The following is a 25,576-nucleotide window of genomic DNA, read 5'->3' on the forward strand; positions in this document are numbered from 1 at the left end:
TGAAACTCACATCCAGCTCAGCATCCTGGGACATCAACCTCCGAGGCACTGCCTACTCCAGTCCCTAAAGGGAGAAATTGGCCCACAAAGGTCAAATGACTGCCAGAGGTCAAACGACTGCCAAAGGTCACACTGGGAGTCCATGTCAGAGAACCTCACAGTCTGATTACACAACCCAACACTTTCTGAATACCTACTGAATAGTTTTTTTCTTAGAGACCACACTAAAGGAAAAACAAATTTACTAGCACTTTACTAGCTGTTTTAGTCTCTCATTCTGAACTCTTAATGTATCGACCAAAGATAATTAGGTGTTAAGTATAAGCTCAGTGACTGAAGGATTGACTTCTGTTTAGACAATGACACACAAGTTGCTTTACCTTCAGGAGTGAATGTGAAATAAGTTACCATTACACACAAGTCCAGGTCTGAAGAGGGTAACAAAGCAGAACCCAGTTACTAAATAAAATGCAGCTACTGTCTGCTTGCAGGCTGTAAGATAAGTTGACAGGTAGGAGAGCTTCAGACTTTTGTGTTGCTTCTGTATGTATTAGGTGCTCTCACATTATTTTATTCAATCCTCAACAACTCTGTGAAGCAAGTATAGATATTTTACAGATGGCTTATTAAGACTCACAAATGTTAACTAATTTGCTCAGGGTCACATGGCCAGTTGGTGGCATTGCCAAGATTTAAACCTATGACTCCTAAATTCCAGTGTAGAGCACTTTTCACTAAATTAAATGTATGCAAACATCACTTTAAACTCAAAGCAAGGGAGAAATACAGTATCAAATTTTCTAGGGAAAAAATTAAACTGCTTATGGTAGGTTTTTAGGGAATCATTCTCTAAGAGCAACAGGAGACCTGAGGGCCAATTTTCCCTCTGCCTATAATTTGTTGTCTGACCTTGACCACAGACAGAGCAGGCAAAATGGGACTTGGAACTGGGAACCCTGAGACACCTGAATTCTTCTTCCAGTTCTGACAGGGATTTCCTGTGTGACCTTGAGCAATTACGTTTTCAGGCAGTTAGTTCCACTGAGGAACCAAGGAACTGCAGACGGTCTGCAACCCTTTCCAGCTCTGGCAGGCATCCCAGCTGTCAAGGTGAGATCACAGGACTCTCACCAACACAAGGTAAAGGAAAGGCGTTGCTGGTCTCCCTCTCCCAGTCTCCGGGTGCTCAGGTTCCAAGGTGCAACGTGCCCCGCGTCCTTTGAAGGGGAAATAGCTACAACAGAAGACTGGGAAGCGCTCCAAGGGAGAAAAAAATCTGGCAGGAAAATGACCCTGGGATTCCCTCACCTGAGAAAACCTCTCAAGCCCAACGCACGTGCCCGTGGCCAGGGAGGTTACCCGGCCCGGGCCGGAGTAGAGACCCGGGGAAGGTCCGGGTCGTGCTGAGGCGGACTCTGCGCGATCAGCAAGCTGCAGGGCCGCAGCTTCGTAAATAGCCGGGATGGCGGAGCCGGGCCGGCGGCTCCAGCGACCTTCCCAGGCTCCGCGCGAGGCCTGGGCTCCGGCCAGGACAGATACCGGCAGTGGCACTGGGATCTCATCGGGAATAGGACCGGCGCTCCCCGCCTTGACCTTGATGGTGTCCCCGCCCCAGGAGCGACCTTCCGGGAGCGGGGCTGCCTACACACCGCCTGCCAGCCCCCGAGCCAGGCACACGGGCGGCCAGGACCGGCTCCCTGACTGTTCCCAGCCAGTCGCGCGCCGCCGCCTCCCCATCGGGGCCCGCGCGCCAGCCCCCGCCCAGCACCCAGCACGCCAGCCAGCCACATGCCGGCCTGCCCGGCGCTCACCTTGGAGATCCACGCGGGCCCTGCCATCGCGTCCACTCCTCTCACCCCGGCGACAGCGGCGGCAGTAGTGCGCAGCCGCGCAGCACGAGTCCGGAGCCCGCCCCCTCCTGGCCCCGCCCCCTGGGAGCCCCGCCCCGTGGGTTCGCGTAGGGGATTTTCCGAGCACCCTCCTGGTCCGGCCCCGGGACACCCGGCTCCGCTGGCCAATCGCCGGGCTCGTCTCGCGGCTGCGGGCAGAGCAGCGACCCGGAAGCTGCTGGCGGGGATCTCTGGTAAGAGTCCTTCCTCTCCCGCTTCATTCATAGATGTCAGTGTTTAGGTGGGCTGTTTGTTCCGCGCCTACTGGATGCCAGTCACTCATGGATTTGGAGGATATAGCTTCTCTTACGGAGTTTACAACCTCAGGGAGGGAGATAGATCATTTACTCGTTTCCCAAATGTTTTATTATTTTAACAGCTTTATTGAGGTATAACGTATACGTATAACATATACAATAAAATTCACTGGCTGTAATTTCGCGATAATTTTCAATAAATGTAAGCCCTTGCACAACCATGACCACAATCCAGTTTTCCAACCTGTGAAAATGCTCCTTGTGCCTATTTGCTGTCAGCTCCAGCTCCCATCCCAGGTCCCAGCAACTACCGATCTACTTTCTCCAAAGCTCTAAAAATATTTCTGAGTGCCGCCTAGTTACCAGGTACTGTTCTCAGTGCTAGTTTTACAGTCCAGTAGAAAAGACAGACACCAATCAAGTATGACAGAAATATGTAAATTAAAACTGTGATAAGAATCATGAAGGGAAGGTGCAAGGAGCAATGAGAAGGTAAAATCAGGGGACCTGATTCAAATCTAAGAGAGAGGGCAGAGGAAATAATGCCCATACTTCCCTCCCTCCTCATCTTCTCAGCAACCAGAGTCCTGAAGCTCTACTGATCAGGGGTCCCCTAGTTGGGTGTCAGGGTGATTTAGACCAAGTCTCCCCAAACCCCCACCCTGAAAAAGGTTCTTTCCAGAGAAGAGCTACCCATCTATATAGAAAAGCGGTGAATTAGATGCACAAGTGATGCCAGTGGCTTTCATGAGGTAATAAAGTACAGCTAAGTCTGTGGCTTCATCAGGATACAGGGATCTCATCACTCTCTTCTTGGCCTTTGATCTCATCAGGCCTTGGCAGTTCCACCCTAAGGTGTTCTCCACAGTGCCGCTCCACTCCATCCCCACTGCCATCACTGCCCTCCTTCAGGACTGACCATCTCATGTCCAGACAATGGCAGCAGCCTCCTCCCCCAACAACCTGCCCCTTTCAATCTTTTCTCCACACAGTCCTCTCCTTCTCTCACAGCTCTGACCACAGCCCATCCCAGCCCTAACACCTCTTGGCTCTCCCACTCATCTCTCGCCACTGTCTTTTATTCAGCTGTATTTCCTGTCACTCCTTCCAGCCCCGAAGTCCTGGAGTGCCTGCCAAGTAGGGCTCCTGGCCAGCCTGCAAATGCTCCCCATATTTTACCCGCCCTATGCTCATGCCATTCCCTCTGCTCGAATGTGCTTTTGTGCCATTTCCACCTGTTGAAATTCCAGCCACTCGTCAAGACTCAGTTTGGATGTTGATTCCTTTGGGAAGCCCTCAGACTCACCCAAGTGTTCCTTCTCCCTACTCAGAACCCTGTAGAACTTGGTTCCCACCTCTCCCAGGAACTTTATCGCATTTTCCCCTGCCATGTACCACTGAAGAGCCTCCTCAAGCTCAGAGACAGTCTGTTATGTCTTTGTTTCTGGAATATAGACTGAGACTACTTGCTGCTCATTGATTACAAAACAAATGTGAAATAATTTTCTCCAAGGTCTATTTAATCCTCACAACAGTCTCATAGGAAAACTGAGGTATAGCTAGTAAGTGATGATGCTGACATTCTACTAGGATGCCTCCTAATTACTAAGGCAGTTCTCTTCACGGGTAAACTGCCCCTGGGAAGGAGGGTCATTCAACTCAACAAATCCTTCCTAAGTGGAGTCCCTCTCAGGTGCACTGTGAAGACAAGGGAATGAATCAGCCCCAGCCTTGCCCTTGAAGTCTAGTGAGGGAGAAACACAGAAGAGATCCAGCCAGGTGCTCTAACAGTTTGGGGGGGTATGCGGTGCAGGGTGAGAGAGGGGTGTTGATTAGGGAAGATTCCACTGCAGAGATGGCATTTCAGTTGTCCTTGAAGAGGTTGAGAGCTTCCTTGGTAGCTCAGATGGTTCATGGGATCTCAAAGAGTCGGACAGGACTGAGCAACTAACACTTTCACTTTCACTTTCACTTTGAAGAGATTGAAGAGGTCAGCAGCCTGAGATGGGGCCATGAGGGAAGACCAGGGCCAGCCAAGACTTTGAGGCAGAAAAGTGACAAATCCTTGGAAGCTCGGGCTCTGGGGACTGACAAGACCTCAGAGGTTTCATAGTCTAACTCCCATATCAAGGTGCTTCCTGACTCTGGAGCAGCTGGAAGGACAGTAGGGAGACAGAAAGCTACCTCCCCCGCAGCTGGGGCCTGTTCCCTGAGTCCAGAACTGCCAGGCAGTACTCTTCATACACGTTCCAGAGTTCCTCCAACATGCAGGTCACTCTCCTCTGGAAAAGCCCTTTTGTCCTGTCTCTTGTGCGCTGTAGTGTCCAGAGATCCCACCAGCGAGCCATGTTTGCACCAGACAATGGGAAAACTTTTCCACTCAGGAGAAGGATCTGGAAGGTGTGCCCTTATTTGTGACGACAACACTACCCGATCCAGGTATGCGTCACTCTAAGAAAAATTTTTGCAGCCAAGATGGCAATTTTTAAATTAGTCAGTAAAATTGGAATATAATTATTCACATACCAAAAGCTTTTGAAAAAATTTTTACCAAAGGAACACAAATCTATTTCAACAGAATTTCCCTAGTTTATTTTCCTAACTATTAGGGCTTTAGTAAATAAATGGACAAAGGATCTGAATAACCAGTTCACAGTCAAAGAAATGCAAACATTTTATTTTAAAAATATCTATTTATTTAATTTATTTATCTTTGCACTGGGTCTTAGTTGCGGCACACGGGATCTTCATTGAGGTGCTCAGGCTTCTCTCTAGTTATGGTGAGGGCTTCAGAGCACACCAGCTCAGTAGTTGCAGCACAGGAGTTCTTTAGTTGTGGTGCACGGGTTCTCTAGTTGAGGTTCGTGGGCTGAGTAATTGTGGCACAGGCTTAGCTCCCCCACTGCATGTGGAATCTTAGATCCCCAATGAGTGCTTGCACCTCCATCTCCTGCATTGGAGGGTGGATTCTTAACCACTGGACCACCAGGAAAATCTCACAAATAAACTTAAAAAAAATTTTTTTTCTTCTTTAAAAAAATTTTTTTTTTTATTGAACGATAGTTGCTTTACAGAATTTTATTGTTTTCTGTCAAACCTCAACATGAATCAGCCATAGGTATACATATATCCCCTCCCTTTTGAACCTCCTTCCCATCTCCTGCCCCATCCCACCCCTCTAGATTGATACAGAGCCCCTGTTTGAGTTTCCTGAGCCATACAGCAAATTCCCATTGGCTATCTATTTTACATATGGTAATGTAAGTTTCCATGTTACTCTTTCCATACATCTCACCCTCTCATTCTCTCTCCCCATGTCCATAAGTCTATTCTCTATGTCTGTTTCTCCACTGCTGCCCTGACAGTACCATTTTTCTAGATTCCGTATATATGTTTTAGAATGTGATATTTATCTTTCTCTTTCTGACTCACTTCACTCTGTATAATAGGTTCTAGGTTCATCCACCTCATCAGAACTGACTCAAATGTGTTCCTTTTTATGGCCGAGTAATATTCCATTGTGTATATGTACAACTTCCTTATCCATTCATCTGTCGATGGACATCTAGGTTGCTTCCATGTTCTAGCTATTGTAAATAGTGCTGCAATGAACAATGGATATATGTGTCTTTTCAGTTTTGGTTTCCTCAGGGTATATGTCTAGGAGTGGGATTGATGGTGGTTTTATTCCTAGTTTTTTAAGGAATTTCCATACCGTCTTCCATAGTAGCTGTATCAATTTACATTCCCACCAACAGTGCAACAGAGTTCCCTTTTCTCCACACCCTCTTCAGCATTTATTATTTGTAGACTTTTTGATGATGGCCATTCTGACCAGTGTGAGGTGATATCTCATTGTAGTTTTGATTTGCATTTCTCTTATAATGAGTGATATTGAACATCTTTTCATGTGTGTGTTAGCCATCTCTATGTCTTCTTCAGAGAAATGTTTGTTTAAGTCTTTTTCCCACTCTTTGATTGGGTTGTTTGTTTTTCTGGCATTGAGTTGTATGAGCTGCTTGTATATTTTGGAAATTAATCCTTTGTCAGTTGTTTCATTTGCTGTTATTTTATCCCATTCTGAGGGTTGTCTTTTCACGTTGTTTATAGTTTCCTTTGCTGTGCAAAAGATTTTAAGTTTAATCAGGCCCAACTTGTTTACTTTTGTTTTTATTTCCATTACTCTAGGAGGTGGGTCATAGGGGATCTTGATTTGATTTATGTCATTGAGTGTTCTACCTATGTTTTCCTCTAAGAGTTTTATAGTTTCTGGTCTTACATTTAGGTCTTAAATCCATTTTGAGTTTATCTTTGTGTATGGTGTTAGGAAGTGTTCTAATTTCATTCTTTTACACATAGCTGTCCAGCTTTCCCAGCACCATTTATTGAAGAAGCTGTCTTTTCCCCATTGTATATTCTTGCCTCCTTTGTCAAAATAAGGTACCCATAAGTACATGGGTTTATTTCTGGGCTTTCTGTCTTGTTCCATTGTTTTATATTTCTGTTTTTGTGACAATACCATACTGTCTTGATGACCATAGCTTTGTAGTATAATCTGAAGTCAGGAAGGTTGATTCCTCCAGCTCCATTCTTCTTTCTCAAGAATGCTTTGGCTATTCAGGGTCTTTTGTGTTTCCACATGAATTGTGAAATTTTTTGTTCTAGTTCTGTGAAAAATGCCATTGGTAATTTTATAGGAGTCTCATTGAATCTGTAGGTTGCATTTGGTAGTATAGTCATTTTCACAATATTGAGTCTTCCTACCCAGGACTGGAAAAGGTCAGTTTTCATTCCAATCCCAAAGAAAGAAAATGCCAAAGAATGCTCAAACTACTGCACAATTGCACTCATCTCATACACTAGTAAAGTAATGCTCAAAATTCTCCAGACCAGGCTTCAGCAATACGTGAACTGTGAATTTCCAGATGTTCAAGCTGGTTTTAGAAAAGGCAGAGGAACCAGAGATCAAATTGCCAACATCTGCTGGATCATCGAAAAAGCAAGAGAGTTCCAGAAACATCTATTTCTGCTTTATTGACTATGCCAAAGCCTTTGACTGTGTGGATCACAATAAACTGTGGAAAATTCTGAAAGAGATGGGAATACCAGACCACCTGACCTGCCTCTTAAAAAACCTGTATGCAGGTCAGGAAGCAACAGTTAGAACTGGACATGGAACAACAGACTGGTTCCAAATAGGAAAAGGAGTACATCAAGGCTGTATATTGTCACCCTGCTTATTTAACTTATATGCAGAGTACATCATGACAAATGCTGGGCTGGAGGAAGCACAAGCTGGAATCAAGATTGCCGGGAGAAATATCAGTAACCTCAGATATGCACATGACACCACCCTTATGGCAGAAAGTGAAGAGGAACTAAAGAGCCTCTTGATGAAAGTGAAAGAGGAGAGTGAAAAAGTTGGCTTAAAGCTCACCATTCAGAAAACTAAGATCATGGCATCTGGTCCCATGAGTTCAGTTCAGTCGCTCAGTCGTGTCCGACTCTTTGCGACCCCATGAATTGCAGCACGCCAGGCCTCTCTGTCCATCACCAACTCCTGGAGTCTACCCAAACCCATGTCCATCGAGTCGGTGATGCCATCCAACCATCTCATCCTCTGTCATCCCCTTCTCCTCCCGCCCCCAATCCTACCCAGCATTAGGGTCTTTTCCAATGAGTCAACCCTTCGCATGAGGTGGCCAAAGTATTGAAGTTTCAGCTTCAACATCAGACCTTCCAATGAACACCCAGGATTGATCTCTTTTAGGATGGATTGATTGGATCTCCTTGCAGTCCAAGGGACTCTCAAGAGTCTTCTCCAACACCACAGTTCAAAAGCATCAATTCTGCAGCGCTCAGCTTTCTTCAGCTTTCTGGTCCCATCACTTCATGGCAAATAAATGGGGAAACAGTGGAAACAGTGAGAGACTTTATTTTGGGGGGCTCCAAAATAATTGCAGATGGTGATTGCAGCCATGAACTTAAAAGATGCTTACTCCTTGGAAGGAAAGTTATGACCAACCTAGACAGCATATTAAAAAGCAGAGACATTACTTTGCCGACTAAGGTCCGCCTAGTCAAGGCTAGGGTTTTTCCAGTAGTCTTGTATGGATGTGAGAGTTGGACCATTAAGAAGGCTGAGCACCAGAGAATTGATGCTTTTGAACTGTGGTGTTGGAGAAGACTCTTGAGAGTCCCTTGGACTGCAAGGAGATCCAACCAGTCCATCCTAAAAGAGATCAGTCCTGGGTGTTCATTGGAAGGTCTGATGGTGAAGCTGAAATTCCAATACTTTGGCCACCTGATGCAAAGAGCTGACTCATTGGAAAAGACCCTGATGCTGGGTAAGATTGAGGGCAGGAGGAGAAGGGGACAACAGAGGATGAGATGGTTGGATGGCATCACCAACTCAATAGACATGAGTTTTGGTGGGCTCCCGGAGTTGGTGTTGGACAGAGAGGCCTGGCGTGCTGCAGCTCATGCGGTCACAAAGAGTCGGACACGACTGAGCGACTGAACTGAACTGAACTGAACCCAGGAACATGGAATATCTCTCCATCTGTTTATGTCATCTTTGATTTCTTTCATCAGTGTCTTATAATTTTCTGTGTATGGTTCTTTTGTCTGCTTAGGTAAGTTTATTCCTAGATATTTAATTCTTTTTGTTGCAGTGGTGAATAGGATTGATTCCTTAATTTCTCTTTCTGATTTTTCATTGTTAGTGTATAGAAATGAAAGTGATTTCTGTGTATTGATTTTGTATCCTGCAGCTTTTCTAAATTCACTGATTAGCTCTAGTAATTTTCTGATATTGTCTTTAGAGTTTTCTATGTACAGTATCATGTCATCTGCAAACAGTGAGAGCTTTACTTCTTTTCCCATCTGGATTCCTTTTATTTCTTTTTTTTCTCTGATTGCTGTAGCTAGGACTTCCAGAACTATGTTGAAAACAGTGGTGAAAGTGGACACCCTTGTCTTGTTCCTGATCTTAGGGAGAATGCTTTCAGTTTTTCACGATTGAGAATAATGTTTGCTGTAGGCTTATAGTATATGGCCTTTACTGTGTTGAGGTAGGTACCTTCTATGCCCATTTTTTGAAGAAGTTTATCATAAATGGGTCCTGAATTTTGTCAAAGGCTTTTTCTGAATCTATTGAGATAATCATATGGTTTTTATCTTTCAATTTGTTAATATAGTGTATCACTATATTATAGTGATATATAGTGTATCACTATATTATAGTGATATATAGTGTATCACTATATTATAGTGACATATAGTGTATCACTATATTGATTGATTTGCATATATTCAAGAATCCTTGCATTCCTGGAGTAAACCCAACTTGATCATGGTGTATGAGCTTTCTGATGTGTTGCTGAATTCTTTTTGCTAAAATTTTGTTGAGAATTTTTGCATCTATGTACATAAGTGATATTGGCTTGTAGTTTTCTTTTTTGTGTTGTCTTTGTTTGGAATATTCCATGGACTGTATAGTCCATGGGGTTGCAAAGAGCTGGACACGATTGAGTGACTTTCACTTTAACTTTTGTCTAGTTTTGGTATTAGGGGGATGGTGGCCTCATAGAATGAGTTTGGATGTGTTTCTTCCTCTGCAATTTTTTGAAAGAGTTTTATAAGGATAGGCATTAGCTCTTCTCTAAATGTTTGATAGAATTCTCCTGGGAAGCCATCTAGTCCTGGGCTTTTGTTTTTTGGGAGATTTTTGATCACAGCTTCAATTTCAGTGCTTGTAATTGGTTGTTCATAATTTCTATTTCTTCCTGGTTCATTCTTAGAAGATTAAACCTTTCCAAGAATCTGTCCATTTCTTCCAGGTTATCCATTTTATTGCCATATAGTTGTTCATAATAGTCTCTTATAATCCTTTGTATTTCTGCATTGTCTGTTGTAACCTCTCCTTTTTCATTTCTAATTTTGTTGATCTGATTCTTCTCTTTTTTCTTGATGAGTCTGGCTAAAGGCTTGTCAATTTTATCTTCTCAAAGAACCAACTTTTAGTTTTATTAATCTTTACTATTGTTTCTTTCATTTCTTTTTCATTTATTTCTGCTCAGATCTTTATAATTTCTTCTATTAATTTTGGGGGTTTTTTGGTTCTTCTTTTTCCAGTTGTTTTAGTGTAAAGTTAGGTTGTCTATTCGATGTTTTTCTTGTTTCTTGTTTCTTGAGGTAGGATTGTGTTACTATAAACTTCCCCCTTAGAACTGCTTTCGCTGCATCCTATAGGTTTTGGTTGTCGTGTTTTCATTGTAATTTGTTCCTATAAATTTTTTGATTTCCCTTTTGATTTCCTCAGTAACATGCTGGTTATTTAGAAATGTGTTATTTAATCTCCATGTGTTTGTGTTTCTTACAGTTTTTTTCTTGTAATTGATATCTAGTCTCTTAGTGTTGTGGTTGGAGAAGATGCTTGATACGATTTCAGTTTTCTTAAATTTACTGAGGTTTGATTTGTGACCCAAGATGTGGTCTATCCTGGAGAATGTTCCATGTGCACTTGAGAAGAAGATGTATTCTTCTGCATTTGTATGGAATGTCCTGAAGATATCAATGAGATCCATCTCATCTAATGTATCATTTAAGACTTGTGTTTCCTTATTAATTTTCTGTTTTGATGATATGTCCATTGGTGTGAATGGGGTATTAAAGTCTCTTACTATTATTGTGTTACTGTCAATTTCTCCTTTTATGCCTGTTAGTGTTTGTCTTATGTATTGAGGTGCTCCTGTGTTGGGTCATAGATATTTACAATTGTTATGTCTTCCTCTTGGATTGATCCTTTGATCATTATGTAGTGTCCTTCCTTATCGCTTGTAATCTTCTTTATTTTAAGGTCTATTTTATCTGATATGAGGATTGCTACTCCAGCTTTCTTTTGCTTCCCATTTGCATGGAATATATTTTTCCTTCCTCTCACTTTCAGTCTATATGTGTCTTTAGGTCTGAAGTGGGTTTCTTGTAGGCAGCATATATATGGGTCTTGTCTTTGTATCCATTCAGCCAGTCTGTGTCTTTTGGTTGGAGCATTTAATCCATTTACATTTAAAGTAATTATTGATATATATGTTCCCGTTGCCATTTTCTTAATTGTTTGGGTTGATTTTGTAGATCTTTTTTTTTCTTCCCTCTTGTATTTCTTGACTATATAAGTCCCTTTAACATTTGTTGTAAAGATGATTTGGTGTTGCTGAATTCTCTTAACTCTTGCTTGTCTGAAAAGCTTTTTATTTCTCCATCAGTTTTGAATGAGATCCTTGCTGGGTACAGTAATCTTGTTTGTAGATTTTTCCCTTTCAATACTTTAAATATATCCTGCCATTCCCTTCTGGCCTGCAGAGTTTCTGCTGAAAGATCAGCTGTTCAGCATATGGGGTTTCCCTTGTATGTTGCTTGTTGCTTCTCCCTTGCTGTTTCTAATATTCTTTCTTTGTGTTTAGTCTTTGTTAGTTTGATTGGTATGTGTCTTGGTGTGTTTCTCCTTGGGTTTATCCTGTATGGGACTCTTTGTGTCTCTTGGACTTAATTGACTATTTCCTTTTTCATGTTGGGGAAATTTTCAACTATAATCTCTTCAAAAATTTTCTCATAACCTTTCTTTTTCTCTTCTCCTTCTGGGACCCCTTTAATTTGAATGTTGCTGTGTTTGATATTGTCCCAGAGGTCTCTGAGACTATTTTCAGTTCTTTTCATTCTTTTTACTTTATTCTGCTCTTCAGAAGTTATTTCCACCATTTTGTCTTCCAGCTCACTGATTCATTCTTCTGCTTCAGATATTCTGCTATGGATTCCTTCTATTTTTAATTTCAATAGTTGTGTTGTTTGTCTTTGCATGTTTATTCTGTAATTCTTCTAGGTCTTTGTTAATTGATTCTTGCGTTTTCTCCATTTTGCTTTCAAAGTTTTTGATCTTTACTGTCATTATTCTGATTTTTTTTCAGGTAGTTTGCCTATTTCCTCTTCATTTATTTGGACCTCTGTGTTTCTAGTTTGTTCCTTCATTTGTGTTATATTTCTCTGCCTTTTCATTATTTTTTTTAATTTATTGTGCTTGAGGTCTCCTTTTTCCAGGCTTCAAGGTTGAATTCTTTCTTCCTTTTGGTTTCTGTCCTCCTAAGATTGGTCCAGTAGTTTGTGTAAGCTTCATATAGGGTGAGATTTGTACTGAGTTTTTGTTTGTTTGTTTTTCCTGTGACAGGCAAGACTGAGTGAGGTTGGGTGATGCCAGGTCTTGTATTCAAGTGGTTTCCTTGTGTGAGTTCTCAATATTTGATACTCCCTAGGATTAGTTCTTTGGTAGTCTAGGGTCTTGGAGTCAGTGCTCCCACTCCAAAGGCTCGGGGCTTAATCTCTCTCCAAAGATGAGCCTAGGTCCAATCTACCAAGAGAAATTTCACCCGAAATGAAAGGCTTTTACTTGAGTTCCAAAAGCCAGTGCGCAAGAACACAACAGAGATCTCTGACTCAGCAGAAACTTGGTATTACCTGCCATGTGGACAGGCCTCCTTGGATTGCAACAGATGACTAGAGGGTCTGTCCTTGGCAGTGGTCAGCAGAACTCTAAAATTTTTCATTAAAAATTTTTGTGTTTGTTTATTTTTGGCTTTGTTGGGTCTTCATTTCTGTGTGCAGGCTTTCCCTAGTTGCTAGGAGTGGGGGTTTCTCATTGCAGTGGCTTCTCTTGTTGCAGAGGACTAGCTCTAGTTGGGCTCAGTAGTTGTGGTGCATGGGCTTAGTTGCTCTCTGGCACATGATCCCCAATCAAGGATCAAACCCAAGATTTGACCTGCATAGGCAGGAGGATTCTTAACCACTGGACCACCAGGGAAGTCCCACAAATAAACTTTTTAAAAGCCCAATCTAACCATAATCAAGTACATGCAAAAATTTTTTTTTAATTTGAAGCTTTTACTCTTTTTATTAGAAAGTATAAATAAAATGCTAATATCCTTTACTATCTAATTTATGGTGAAACTGTCACACTCTTAAGTTTTGGCTGGCCTTATTAACTGCTGCAATCTTTGTAAAAACAGTTTAGCAATGTGTGTTCAAGAGCTATTAAATGTTCTTACTCTTTCACCTAGTAAATCTATTCCTGAGAATTAATCCCTTGAGAAATCTAAGAAAAATCCACAAAGACAAAGCACAGAGATATTCATTGTAGGATTATCTATCATTTTAAAAGTAAAACTGAAACAATCTAGAGAATTACAAGGAAATGGTTATGTAATTTAGGGTAAATTAATTGGATGGAACAGCACACAGCCCTCAAAAGTGGTCATTATGAGGACTCTAGTATCTCACTGTTTATGGTTTAGTGTCAGGAAAAAAATATAAAATTTAAAATGTTTGTTCTTCTCTGTATAATGTCTTTTTATGAGGGAGCAAAGACTAGCAGGGAAACTACTTCCTCCCACAGTCTTCCCTCTCTCAATAAAATCCCGCAGCAGTCTCCCAGTTGCTTAGACCACAAGACTTGATGGGGAGCTCTATTTTCAAGACAGATCCAGAATCAGACACTTCTTCCCACCTCCACTGCTCCCACCCCGGTCCATATCAAAGTCACCTCTTGCCTAAGTCAATACAGTAGCCTCCAAACTGGTCTCCTTGCTTCCACTCTTGCACTCTTGCCTTCTTACAGTCCATCTCCTGCCTTATGGATTCCGTTAAAACATAAGACAAATACATCCTCCACTGCTCAAAAAAAGCCAGTGACATTAAGTGGTCCATAAGGCCCTACACAATCTAGTCTTACTGCAGATGCCAAAAACTTGGCCTCTTTGCACCAATGCTGAATCGAATCTTGTAGATAAGAGTTTGGGGTGAAGTAGAAAAGAATAGCTTTATTGCTTTGCCAGACAAAAGCAGGCACAGCAGGCTCCTGCCCTTGAAAACTGTATGTCCCAAACCAGAAAGATTCGGTGAGGAGTTTTATAGCAGTGATTCAAGGGTGATTTGCTGATAAGATTAGGGAATGTGCGTGGCTTGCACTCCTTTAATCTGGTCTCAGGTAATTTATGTTTTCATACTGGCTCTGCAGCATATGGGAACTTCCTTCCTCAACCAGGGATCAAACTCGAGCCCTCCTGCAGTGGAAGCATGGGGTCTTAACCACTGGACCACCAGAGAAGTCCCTCAGGTAATCTCTTGATGAGCTTCTCTGGTTAACTTAATTTGGCCTCAGGTGGTCTTCTGGGGTGTGAAGAATGCTGACATCTTCTATTTCTTGCGTTTTTAGTTCTATGTTGTTGTTCAGTTGCTAAGTTGTATCTGACTCTTTGCAACCCCATGGACAGCAACATACCGGGCTTCCTGGTCCTTCACTATCTCTTGCAGTTTGCTCAAACTTATGTACATTGAGTCAATGATGCCATCCAACCGTTTCATCCTCTGTCACTCCTTCTTCTCCTGCCCTCAATCTTTCCCAGCATCAGGTCTTTTCCAGTGAGTCATCTCTTCCCATCAGGTGGCCAAAGTGTTGGTGCTTCAGCTTCAGCATCAGTCCTTGCAATGAATATTCAGGGGTGATTTCCTTTAGGATGAACTGGTTTGATCTCCTTGCTGCCCAAGGGACTCTCAAGAGTCTTCTCCATCACCACAGTTTTGAAAGCATCAATTCTTCAGCCCTCAGCCTTCCTTATGGTTCTGCTATCACATCCGTACATGACTACTGGAAAAACCATAGCTTTGACTATATAGACTTTTGTCAGCAAAGTAATGTCTCTGCTTTTTAATACTGTGTCTAGGCTTGTCATACCTTTTCTTCCAAGGAGCAAGCATCTTTTAATTCCATGGCTGCAGTTACCATCTGCAGTGATTTTGGAGCCCAAGAAAATAAAATCTGCTACTGTTTCTATTTTTTCCCCCCATCTATTTTCCATGAAGTGATAGGACCAGACACCATGATCTTAGTTTTTTGAATGTTGAGTTTTAAGCCAGCTTTTTCACTCTCCTATTTAACCTTCATCAAGATGCACTTTAGTTCCTCTTCACTTTCTGCCATTAGGGTGGTATCATCTGCATATCTGAGGTTGTTGATATTTCTCCCGGCAATGATTCCAGTTTGAGCTTCATTCAGCCCAGCATTTTGCATGATGTACGCTGCTTAGAAGTTAAATAAGCAAGATGACAATATACAGCCTTGCCGTACTCCTTTCCCAATTTTGAAGCAGTCCATTTTTCCATGTCCAGTTCTGTTGCTTCTTGACCTGGATACAATTTTCTCAGGAGGCAGGTAAGGTGGTCTGGTATTCCCATCTCTTTAAGAATTTTCCACAAAGAGCTTAAAGATATTGTTATGTGTATCACTTGAGGATTCTGTTAAGTCCATACCTTTTCTGTCCTTTATTGTGCCCATCTTTGCATGAAATGGTCCCTTGGTATTTCTAACTTTCTTGAAGAGATCTCTAGTCTTTCCCATTCTATTGTTTTCCTCTATTTCTTTGCATTGTTCACTTAAGAAGGCTTTCTTATCTCTTCTTGCTATTCTTTGGAACTCTGCATTCAGATGGGTATATCTTTCCTTTTCTCCTTTGCCTTTCACTTCTTTTCTTAGCTATTTGTAAGGCCTCCTCAGACAAACATTTTGCCTTGTTGTGTTTCTTTTCTTGGGGATGGTTTTGGTCACTGCCTCCTGTACAGTGTTATAAACCTCTGTCCGTAGTTCTTCAGGCACTCTATCAGGTCTAATCCCTTGAATCTATTTGTCACTTCCACTGTATAATCATAAGAGATTTGATTTAGGTCATACCTGAATGGCCTAGTGGTTTTCCCTACTTTCTTCAATTTAACTCTGAATTTTGCAATAAGGAGCTAATGATCTGAGCCACAGTCAGCTCCCAGTCTTGTTTTTGCTGACTATATAGAGCTTCTCCATCTTTGGCTGCAAAGAATATAACCAATCTGATTTTGCTATTGACCACCTGGTGATGTCCATGTGTAAAGTCGTCTCTTATGTTGTTGGAAGAGGGTATTTGCTATGACCAGTGCATTCTCTTGGCAAAACTCTGTTAGCCTTTGTCCTGCTTCATTTTGTACTCCAAGGCCAAACTTGCCTGTTATTCCAGGTGTCTCTTGACTTCCTACTTTTGCATTCCAGTCCCCTGTGATGAAAAGGATATCTTTTTTTGGTGTTCATTCTAGAAGGTCTTATAGGCCTTCATAGAACTGTTCAACTTCATCTTCTTTGGCATTAGTGGTTGGGGCATAGACTTGGATTACTGTGATGTTGAATAGTTTGCCTTGGAAAGGAACAGAGATCATTCTGTTGTGTTTGAGGTTGCACCCATGTACTGCATTTATCTTGTTGACTATGAGGGCTTCTCCATTTCTTGTAAGGAATTCTTGCCCACAGTAGTAGATATAATGGTCATCTAAATTAAACCTGCCCATTCCTATCCATTTTAGTTCACTGATTCCTAACATTTACTCTTGCCATCTCCTGTTTGAGTAAAAAAAGCTGGCTTAAAACTCAGCATTCAGAAAACTAAGATCATGGCATCCAGTCCCATCACTTCATGGCAAAGAAATGGGAAAAAAATGGAAATAGTGACAGACTTTATTTTCTTGGGCTTCAAAATCACTGCATATGGTGACTGCAGCCATAGAACTGAAAGATGCTTGCTCCTTGGGAAAAAATAAAGCTATGACAAACCTAGACCGTGTATTAAAAAGCAGAGGCATCACTTTGCTGACAAAGCTATGATTTTTCCAGTAATCATGTACAGATGTGAGAGTTGGACCATAAAGAAGGCTGTGCACTGAAGAATTGATGCTGTTGAACTGTGGTGCTGGAGAAGACTCTTGAGAGTCCCTTGGGCAGCAAGGAGATCAAACCAGTTCATCCTAAAGGAAATCACCCCTGAATATTCATTGCAAGGACTGATGCTGAAGCTGAAGCTCCAACACTTCGGCCACCTGATGGGAAGGGCTGACTCATTGGAAAAGATAGTGATGGTGGGGAAGATTGAGGACGGGAGAAGAGTGTGGCAGAGGACGAAATGGTTGGATGGCATTATTGACTCAATCGACATGAGTTTGAGCAAACTCTGGGAGACAGTGAAGGACAGGGAAGCCTGGCATGTTGCTGTCCATGGGGTTGCAAAGAGTTGGACATGACTGAGCAACTGAACAACAACAACAACAACAAATCATTTGAGGCAGTACCAATCTGTGCCCCAATCTGCACTATTGTTTCTAGGTTGCTCCTCCCTTGTCTCCCTTGCTACCTTCCTGTCCTGATTAGTAACTGTTCAAATCTGCCCTTTGGAACTCAGGGAAGGTCATGGAGGCTGTAGGCCAGTCCCCACACACAAGGAACGGAAGACATAGAAAGGCTTCTGTGCCCAGGAGGTCCCACAGGGTCCTGCTCGGTTTCACTACCCGATCTCTTTTCTCCTCTCCCACCATGTCCCTGTCATCACTCTCTTCTAGGGACACCTGCCTCCTTGCTGTTTTTTGATCACCACACTTCCTCCCACCTCAGGGCCTTTGCACTTGCTGTTCCCAGTGCTTGGAATGCTCTTCCACATGACTTACTCCCTCAGATAGGCCTCATCCCCCTACCATTCCAGTCCCTGTCAGCTTTATGTCTCTATGTCTTTGCCTACACTGTGCATTTCATATAAATGGAATCATTCAGTTTGTGCGTTTTTTGTGATTGGCTTCTTTCACTTAGAAATTGAGTTGTCCCCTTGAGGCCCATTTTGGGGATAGTATCTTACTTCTCCAGAAGTAAGGCCTGGAAATGCAGGTGCTGATCGAACCAAAGATGCTGATCGAACCAAACTGACCTGACCTATTCCTATTTGCTTACTCTGGGGCCTGGCTTTGCTCCATCTGCCATCTGTAGGTTAAGTTCTGAGAAGCTATTTAAACAGTGATAAAGAGACAAATGCCCAGGACTGGGGCAATGGGATGACCCAGAGGGATGGGATGGGGAGGGAGGTGGGAGGGGGGTTCAGGATGGGGAACACATGTATACCCATGGCTGATTCATGTCATTGTATGGCAAAAACCACTACAATATTGTAAAGTAATTAGCCCCTCAGATATGCAGATGACACCACCCTTATGGCAGAAAGTGAAGAAGAACTAAAGAGCCTCTTGATGAAAGTGAAAGAGGAGAGTGAAAAAGTTGGCTTAAAGCTCAACATTCAGAAAACTAAGATCATGGCATCTGGTCCCATTACTTCATGGGAAATAGATGGGGAAACAGTGGAAACAGTGTCAGACTTTATTTTTTTGGGCTCCAAAATCACTGCTGATGGTGATTGCAGCCATGAAATTAAAAGATGCTTACTCCTTGGAAGGAAGGTTATGGCCAACCTAGATAGCATATTTAAAAGCAGAGACATTACTTTGCCAACAAAAGTCCGTCTAGTCAAGGCTATGGTTTTTCCAGTGGTCATGTATGGATGTGAGAGTTGGACGGTGAAGAAAGCTGAGCGCCGCAGAATTGATGCTTTTGAACTGTGGTGTTGGAGAAGACTCTTGAGAGTCCCTTGGACTGCAAGGAGATCCAATCAATCCATCCTAAAGGAGATCAGTCCTGGGTGTTCATTGGAAGGACTGATGTTGAAGCTGAAACTCCAATACTTTGGCCACCTCATGCAAAGAGTTGACTCATTGGAAAAGACCCTAATGCTGGGTAGGATTGGGGGCAGGAGGAGAAGGGGACGACAGAGGATGAGATGGTTGGATGGCATCACTGACTCAATGGACATGGGTTTGGGTAGACTCTGGGAGTTGGTGATGGACAGAGAGGCCTGGCGTGCTGCGATTCATGGGGTCTCAAAGAGTCGGACACGACTGAGCGACTGAACTGAACTGAACTGAATTAGCCCCCAACTAAAATAAATAAATTTATTAAAAAAAATAAAAATAAACAGTGATAAAGCTTCCCTGGAAGCAGATCATGACTCCCAGCACAGCCCTCCCCCTAGGAAACCCAGCCTGTGGGCTGCAAGGTTAATGGCATAGGCTCCAGAAAGCCCATTCCCACAGTCCCCACGGGGTACAGAAGAGCTCACGGCCGCTTGTAAGGGACAGTGCCCCCTCTCAGTGAAGGTGCCAGGGCAGTAAAGGCAAGATCCCCAGGCAAACCTGGTCCCCAGTCTCACCCCACAAAGGGTTCTGAAGATTCTGTGATTAATGTGGCACCCTATAACACCTTTTAATATGCTTGAACAAGCAGAAGCTAGTATATTGGCAAAACACCTGTTGAACTCCCCCATCCTCCTGGATTAATCAGAAAGAGGCAGGGAAGTCAACTAAATCAGTCTTCCCACGCAGACTTCCAAACAGTCCTCCAAACACAGAAATGAATATTGGATCATTCGGGGCTGCACCATCAGCTGGGTAGCTCCATAGAGAATTCTGGGAGACAGTTCATGTTAGGGTAATGAGGTTTGAGAGGGGTTGGGGTTCCCAGACAGATTCCTTTGTTCTTTGTGTGTAAACCATCATCCCAGGGCCTCTTTACAGCTTGCTGGGGCTTTCCAAGAAGTCTTCCTGAACCATCTTTCTATGTGATTACACCTTCCTCGCAGCAACAGTGAAAGCAACCTGACTTCAAACAGTGTGGGACCTAAGGCATTTGGACATCATTTTACCCCACAGGCACCCCCACCTCCCTCTCTGATACTGAAAGTTTGGGAAGGACCATAAAGATTATTTCACAGGTGAAGAAATTGATGCTCAGAGAAGGACAATTGCTTGCCCAAGGTCACAGTGAATAAGTAGGAATTGGAAACCCAAGCCTAGGCTTATCACATACATGCAAGTGCGTTAGTCACTCAGTTGTGTTCGATTCTTTGTAACCCCATGGACTGTAGCCTGCCAGGCTCCTCTGTCCATGGAATTCTCTGGGCAAGAATGCTGGAGTGGGTAGCCATTTCCTTCTTCAGGGTATTTTCCTGACCCAGGGATCAAACCCACATCTCCTGCATTGCAGGCAAATTCTTTACCGTCTGAGACAACCACTTGCATGCAAAACCACACATAAATATACCTGTGAAAGTCTTCCTTGTCCCCAGGGCAATGACCAATTGAACTGTCACTAAGAGGGAGTTGTTCATACGGTTATGAAATGAATGTTCTAGATCCACATTCAGTGCTGAAACCACTGGCCAGGTGTGGCTATACTTGAAATGTAGCAAGTTCAAACTGAGAATGGTGTTAAGTGTGAAATGCACACCAGATTCCAAAGGCTTAGTCTGAATAAAAGAATGTAAAATATTGCCTTAGTAATTTTTATATTAATTACTAAAATTACAGTGTTTTAGATATACCTGGTTAATTAAAACTATTATTAAAATTAACTTCACCTGTTTCTTCCTTATTTTTTCACTTTTTAAAATGTGGCTAATAGAAAGTTTAACATTATATACGTGGCTTGCACTCTGTTTCCGTTGGATAGAGCTTCTACAGGCATTGAGGATACAGCAGAGCACAGAACAGACAAAAATTATGCCCTCTTGGAGTTTACCCCTGGGGAGAAGAGAGACAACAAATAAACAAGTGAAATAAGTGCTCTAGAAAAATAAAGCAGGGAAGCAGGTTAGAGAAGGAAGGAGAGGTTGACATTTAAAATGGGTTTATCAGGACTTCCCTTGCGGTCCAGTGGTTAAGAATCCGCCTGCTAATGCAGGGGACATGGGTTCAATCCCTGCTCTGTGAAGATTCCACATGCCATGGGGCTACTAAGCCCATGTGCTGCAACTACTGAAGCCTGTGGGCCCTAGAATGTGTGCTGCGAAAACAAGAAAAGCCACTGCAGTTAGAAGCCCATGTATCACAGCTAGAGAGTAGCCCCACTCACCACAATTAAAGAAAAGCCCGCACACAGCAACCAAGAACCAGTGCAGTCAAAAATAAAAAATAATAAAAATGATAATAATATTTTAAAAAATAAAATAGAATGATCAAGAAAGGCTTTATTTATATTAGCCTTCAAGAAAATGCAAGGAGATACAACTTCATCCCCCTCTGCTGCTGCTGCTGCTAAGTCACTTCAGTCGTGTCCGACTCTGTGTGACCCCATAGACGGCAGCTCACCAGGCTCCGCCGTCCCTAGGATTCTCCAGGCAAGAATACTGGAGTGGGTTGCCATTTCCTTCTCCAGTGCATGAAAGGGAAAAGTGAAAGTGGAGTCGCTCAGTCGTGTCCGGCTCTTAGCGACCCCATGGACTGTAGCCTACCAGGCTCCTCTGTCCATGGGATTTTCCAGGCAAGAGTACTGGAGTGGGGTGCCATTGCCTTCTCCATCATCCCCCTCTAGGAGGGTTGTAATCACAAAGACAGGTAATAACAAGTGTTGGAGAAGATGTGGGAAATTGGAACCCTGATAACACTGCTTGTGGGGATGTAGAATGGTGCAGCCACTTTGGAACACAGTCCAGCACTTTCTTAAAAAGTTAAACAGAGTTACTATATGACCCAGCAGTTCCCTCTTGGGTATTTACCCAAGAGAAATGGAAACATGCCCATCAAAAACTTGTACATGAATGTTCATAGCAACGTTATTCCTATTAGCTAAGAAGTGAAACACCTAAATGTCCATTAATTGACGTGGTATGTCCATACAAGAGAATATCATTCGACCCTAAAAAGGAATGCAGTTCCAAACATGAATCTTGAAAACATTATACTCAGTGAAAGAAGTCAGTCACAAAAGAGCATATAGTATCTGATTCTATTTAATTCCATTCCATCTAATTCCATGAAATGTTCAGGATAAGCAAATACCTTGAGACAGGAAACAGATAGGTGGGGAGGGTTGAGGAAAGGGAGAAATGAGGAGTGACTGCTAATGGGTTTGAGGTTTCTTCTTGGAGTGATGAAAAATGTTCTAACTGACCATCATGAGGGTTGTACAATTCTGTAAATATACTAAAGCCCACTGAACTGTGTACTTTAAATGGGTGAATTGCATGGTATATTAATTATAGTAATAAAACTGTTATGAAAAAAGAAAATAAAGACTTAATTGAGAAGCGATAGTTGAGCAGACATTTGAGTGAGCTAAGTGTCTGGGGGGTGTGGCACATTCCAGACAGAGAAAACAGAAAGTACAAAGGCCCTGAGGAAAACAGCAGGCTTAGCTTTTAAGGGACAGGTTAGAACAGGATGAGGGGGACAGCAGGAGTTGAGTCAGAGGGATGGGGCAGCAGGTCATGTAGGGTGTTCCAGGCCATGGGAAGGACTTTGGCTTCTCTACTGAATGAGGTAAGTCACTCGAGGCTTTAGAGCAGAAAAGGGCCAAGATGTGATGCCCAGTCTGGCTGCTGTGTTGTGAGTAACCTTTAGGGGTCATGTACAGAAGCAATGAGAAAGTTGTTATATTGTCTGAACATTTCAGTTGCACTAACATGATATATGTCTGTTATAGGTTTGAACCCGCTAGAACAGGGAGTGCGTGCATACACAGTTGCTCAGTCGTGTGCTACTCTTGGCTACCCCATGGACTGTAGGCCACCAGGCTCCTCTGTCCATGGGATTTCCCAGACAAGAATACTGGAGTGGGTTGCCATTTTCTTCTCCAGGGGATCTTCCTCACACAAGGATCGAACCCGAATCTCCTGAATCAGCAAGTGGATTCATTACCATTGAGCCACCAGGGAAGCCCCCTGACTAGATGATTCTAAATTTTGCATGGGAATTCAAAGGAGCTATTGTGGGGACTTCCTTGGCAGGTGGATTCTTTACCACTGAGCCACCTGGGAAGCAGAATGGGGAGAGGTTGGCAAATTGCAACCTGAGGGGGCAGGCAGGTAAAATTCAGCCCACCACCTATTTTTGGCCAGCTTGTGAACTTAGAATTGCTTTTACATTTTTCTAAATTGTTGACAAAAATCAAAAGAATAATACTTTGTAAGACATGAAAATCATATGAAATTCAAATTTCAGTGTCCATAAGTAAGGTGTTACTAGAACACTTCCAGGCCCATTTGTGTGTATAGCTGCTTTCACAGCAGAGGTGAGTAGATGGAACAGGGACAAGAGACTGTGGGGCCTGCAAAGCCTAAAATACTTCCCATCTGGTCCTTAACAGAAAAAATTTGCTGAACCATACAATAATTCCCAAACATTTTGGTCTCGGGACTATTTTTCATCTTAAAAATTGAGGATCCCAGATTTTGTTCATAGAGGTTATCAAGATTTACCATTTAGAAATTAAAAGTGCAGCAAATGGCATTTATTCATTATTTTTAAGCACAGGGAACTCTGCTCAGTGTTGTGTGGAAGCCTGGATGGAAGGGGAGTTTGGGGGAGAATGGATACATGTATTTGTATATTGCTGAGTCCCCTTTTCTGTCCATCTGAAACTGTCACAACATTGTTGATTGGCCATACTCCAATATAAAATAAAAGTTTTTTTAAAAGTGCCTGTGATCTCCTACAACTATTTTTAAATATGTAGTAAGTAATTAAAAAAAAATAATTAACCCACTGCAACACTGAACCTGGTTTCAATGAAGTGGCTTAATCATGTTATGATGTAACCTACCACAGTAATCCAGGAGAGAGATGAGGGGACTTGGACAACCAGATAGTGATGGAGTTCTACAGAGTTGGCTGTAGACAGGATGGCTTCTAGACATAATAGGCTGTGCTAATGGACCAAGTGTGGGGCGTGAGGAGAAGAGAGGAAACCAGGATGCCTCCAAGGATTTTAAAGGTGCTTAAAGGGATCAATGGGGCAGCCTGCAGCAGAAACAGGTTGGTCAGTGAGACTGATCCCTCCTCCCTCAACAATAAGACAATCACCGTCAGGTTGGGGGTCTCATTCTAGGCCATGCAGGAACATCCAGAGTAGCTTCTGGGCAAGGGTCTAGAACAGGTCCAAAGAGGTGATTCAGGAAGAGAGAAAGTGGATTCACTCAGCTTGCTCTGTATGAAAGGGCTTGGGCAGGAATTCCCTGGAGGTCCAGTGGTTAGGACTCCGAGCTTCCACTGCAGGGGGCACAGGTTCAATCCCTGGTTGGGAAAATAAGATCCCGCATGCTGTGCAGCCAGCCCCCTGCCCCCCACCCCCCAAAAAGAAAGGGCTTGGTCACTCAATCCTCCAGGAGGAAAATCTATTCCAAGTCAGGTACATTTGGGTAGCTATTTGATTCAATGTGTAAACAGGTCCAGAGAATGTATTCTTTTAAAGAAAGTTGATTCAATATTTACTAGGACCTTGTCCTAGAGCCTGAGGATAGAACCAAAAAAAGAAAAAAAAATGTGTTGCCAGTCCTCCTGAATCTTAGTATTTGAGAGGGCACGTCACCTTTTCTGAGATTATTTTTTCATCTGTGAAATGGGATAATAATGCCAAACTCTACAGACTTGTGAAGTGTTCATGGAATAATCCTATTGAGTAAACATAAAGGATCCAACACAATCCTGGGTACAGAGTAAGTAATCAATGCTTCTTCTCCCTCTCCTCACTCTTCTCTCAAACACACATCCCTCCTTCAAAAAAGATAGCCCCAAGCTATGTATGCATTCATCCACCAAACATTCATGAAGAATCTACTATATGTAAAATGAGGGAGATACAGGAAAGTTACAAGACATGCTGTTCACTGCTAGAATATAGGCAGATTTAAAAGAGGGTTGTGAGGCACTTGTGTGCGTATGAGATGAGATCGACCAAGTAACAGCTCACAGAATATAAACAGCAGCTATGTCAGGGGAGAGGCCAAGGTAAGTGCTCTCTAAACAAAGATAAGATTCCAGGAGGAATGAGGTTTAAATTACCCCTAAGATAGAAAGGACTCAGATGAGCCAAGATAGTTAGAGGTCCTACTAGTAGGTGGCCTGAAGCTGATAAAAATTTATAGAGGTAGATTAGCAAAAGATTTGAGTGTAGAAGAGAGTGACTCACTGGGCTCATGGGAAGATTTACTGTAGAGGGATGATTTACTGTAGGAGACATTCTTGCCCTGGCCCTGGGCCCAGAACACCTCATCTCTGCCATCAAGATCCACTTAGATTCTAAGTCCTATTAACAGATTAACAACCTGCAGATCAAGGACATTTCAACACAAAGAATAGCTAGTCAGTGAGGAAGGACCTGGAAAAGAAGGAAAGAAATCCATGTTTTCTTGTATCTACTCAGACCTTTAACTCCTGTCTAGTTACTCCTTGGGCATTTTGTAGCATTTATCCCTCCTGTTTTCCTTCCAAATTCTACAAAGTGCCAAGAACCCCTAAACTACTTGTTGCTACCTTCTGATGTTACATCATTTACAAAGACTGCAATTGCCTAGGACTTGGCCCCCTTTAAACTTCAGTAAGCACATGTTCCCCTGCCCCTAGACAGTGTAATCAAGATAGCCAGGACCCAGATTTAAATCCACCCATCACCGGCTGCGTGACCTTGGGCAAGTCACCTTTTCTGAGATTATTTCTTCATCT

The 25,576-nt window shown here is 42.7% G+C and overlaps 1 protein-coding gene across 6 annotated transcripts in view; it reads right to left on the minus strand.

Annotated features, from left to right (window-relative positions):
- IDH3A (isocitrate dehydrogenase (NAD(+)) 3 catalytic subunit alpha) overlaps positions 1–25,576 on the minus strand; it is a 75,130-nt gene that overhangs the window by 14,885 nt on the left and 34,669 nt on the right. For 2 of the 6 annotated variants that reach the window (XM_081549652.1, XM_081549651.1), the window contains exons 1-2: positions 1,812–1,868; positions 11–64 (exon numbers count right to left, since the gene is read on the minus strand). In XM_081549652.1, the coding sequence (XP_081405778.1) occupies positions 11–34 (24 nt within the window). In that variant the 5' untranslated portion in view covers positions 35–64; positions 1,812–1,868. Of the gene's footprint in view, positions 1–10; positions 1,869–25,576 lie in introns of those variants that run through there. The other 4 variants (XM_081549649.1, XM_081549648.1, XM_081549653.1 and 1 more) reach the window with 3 other exon arrangements.

Source organism: Giraffa tippelskirchi, chromosome 12 (genome assembly GCF_054371585.1).
Source record: "Giraffa tippelskirchi isolate mGirTip1 chromosome 12, T2T-mGirTip1v1.2.pri, whole genome shotgun sequence".
Taxonomy (NCBI): Eukaryota; Metazoa; Chordata; class Mammalia; order Artiodactyla; family Giraffidae; genus Giraffa; species Giraffa tippelskirchi.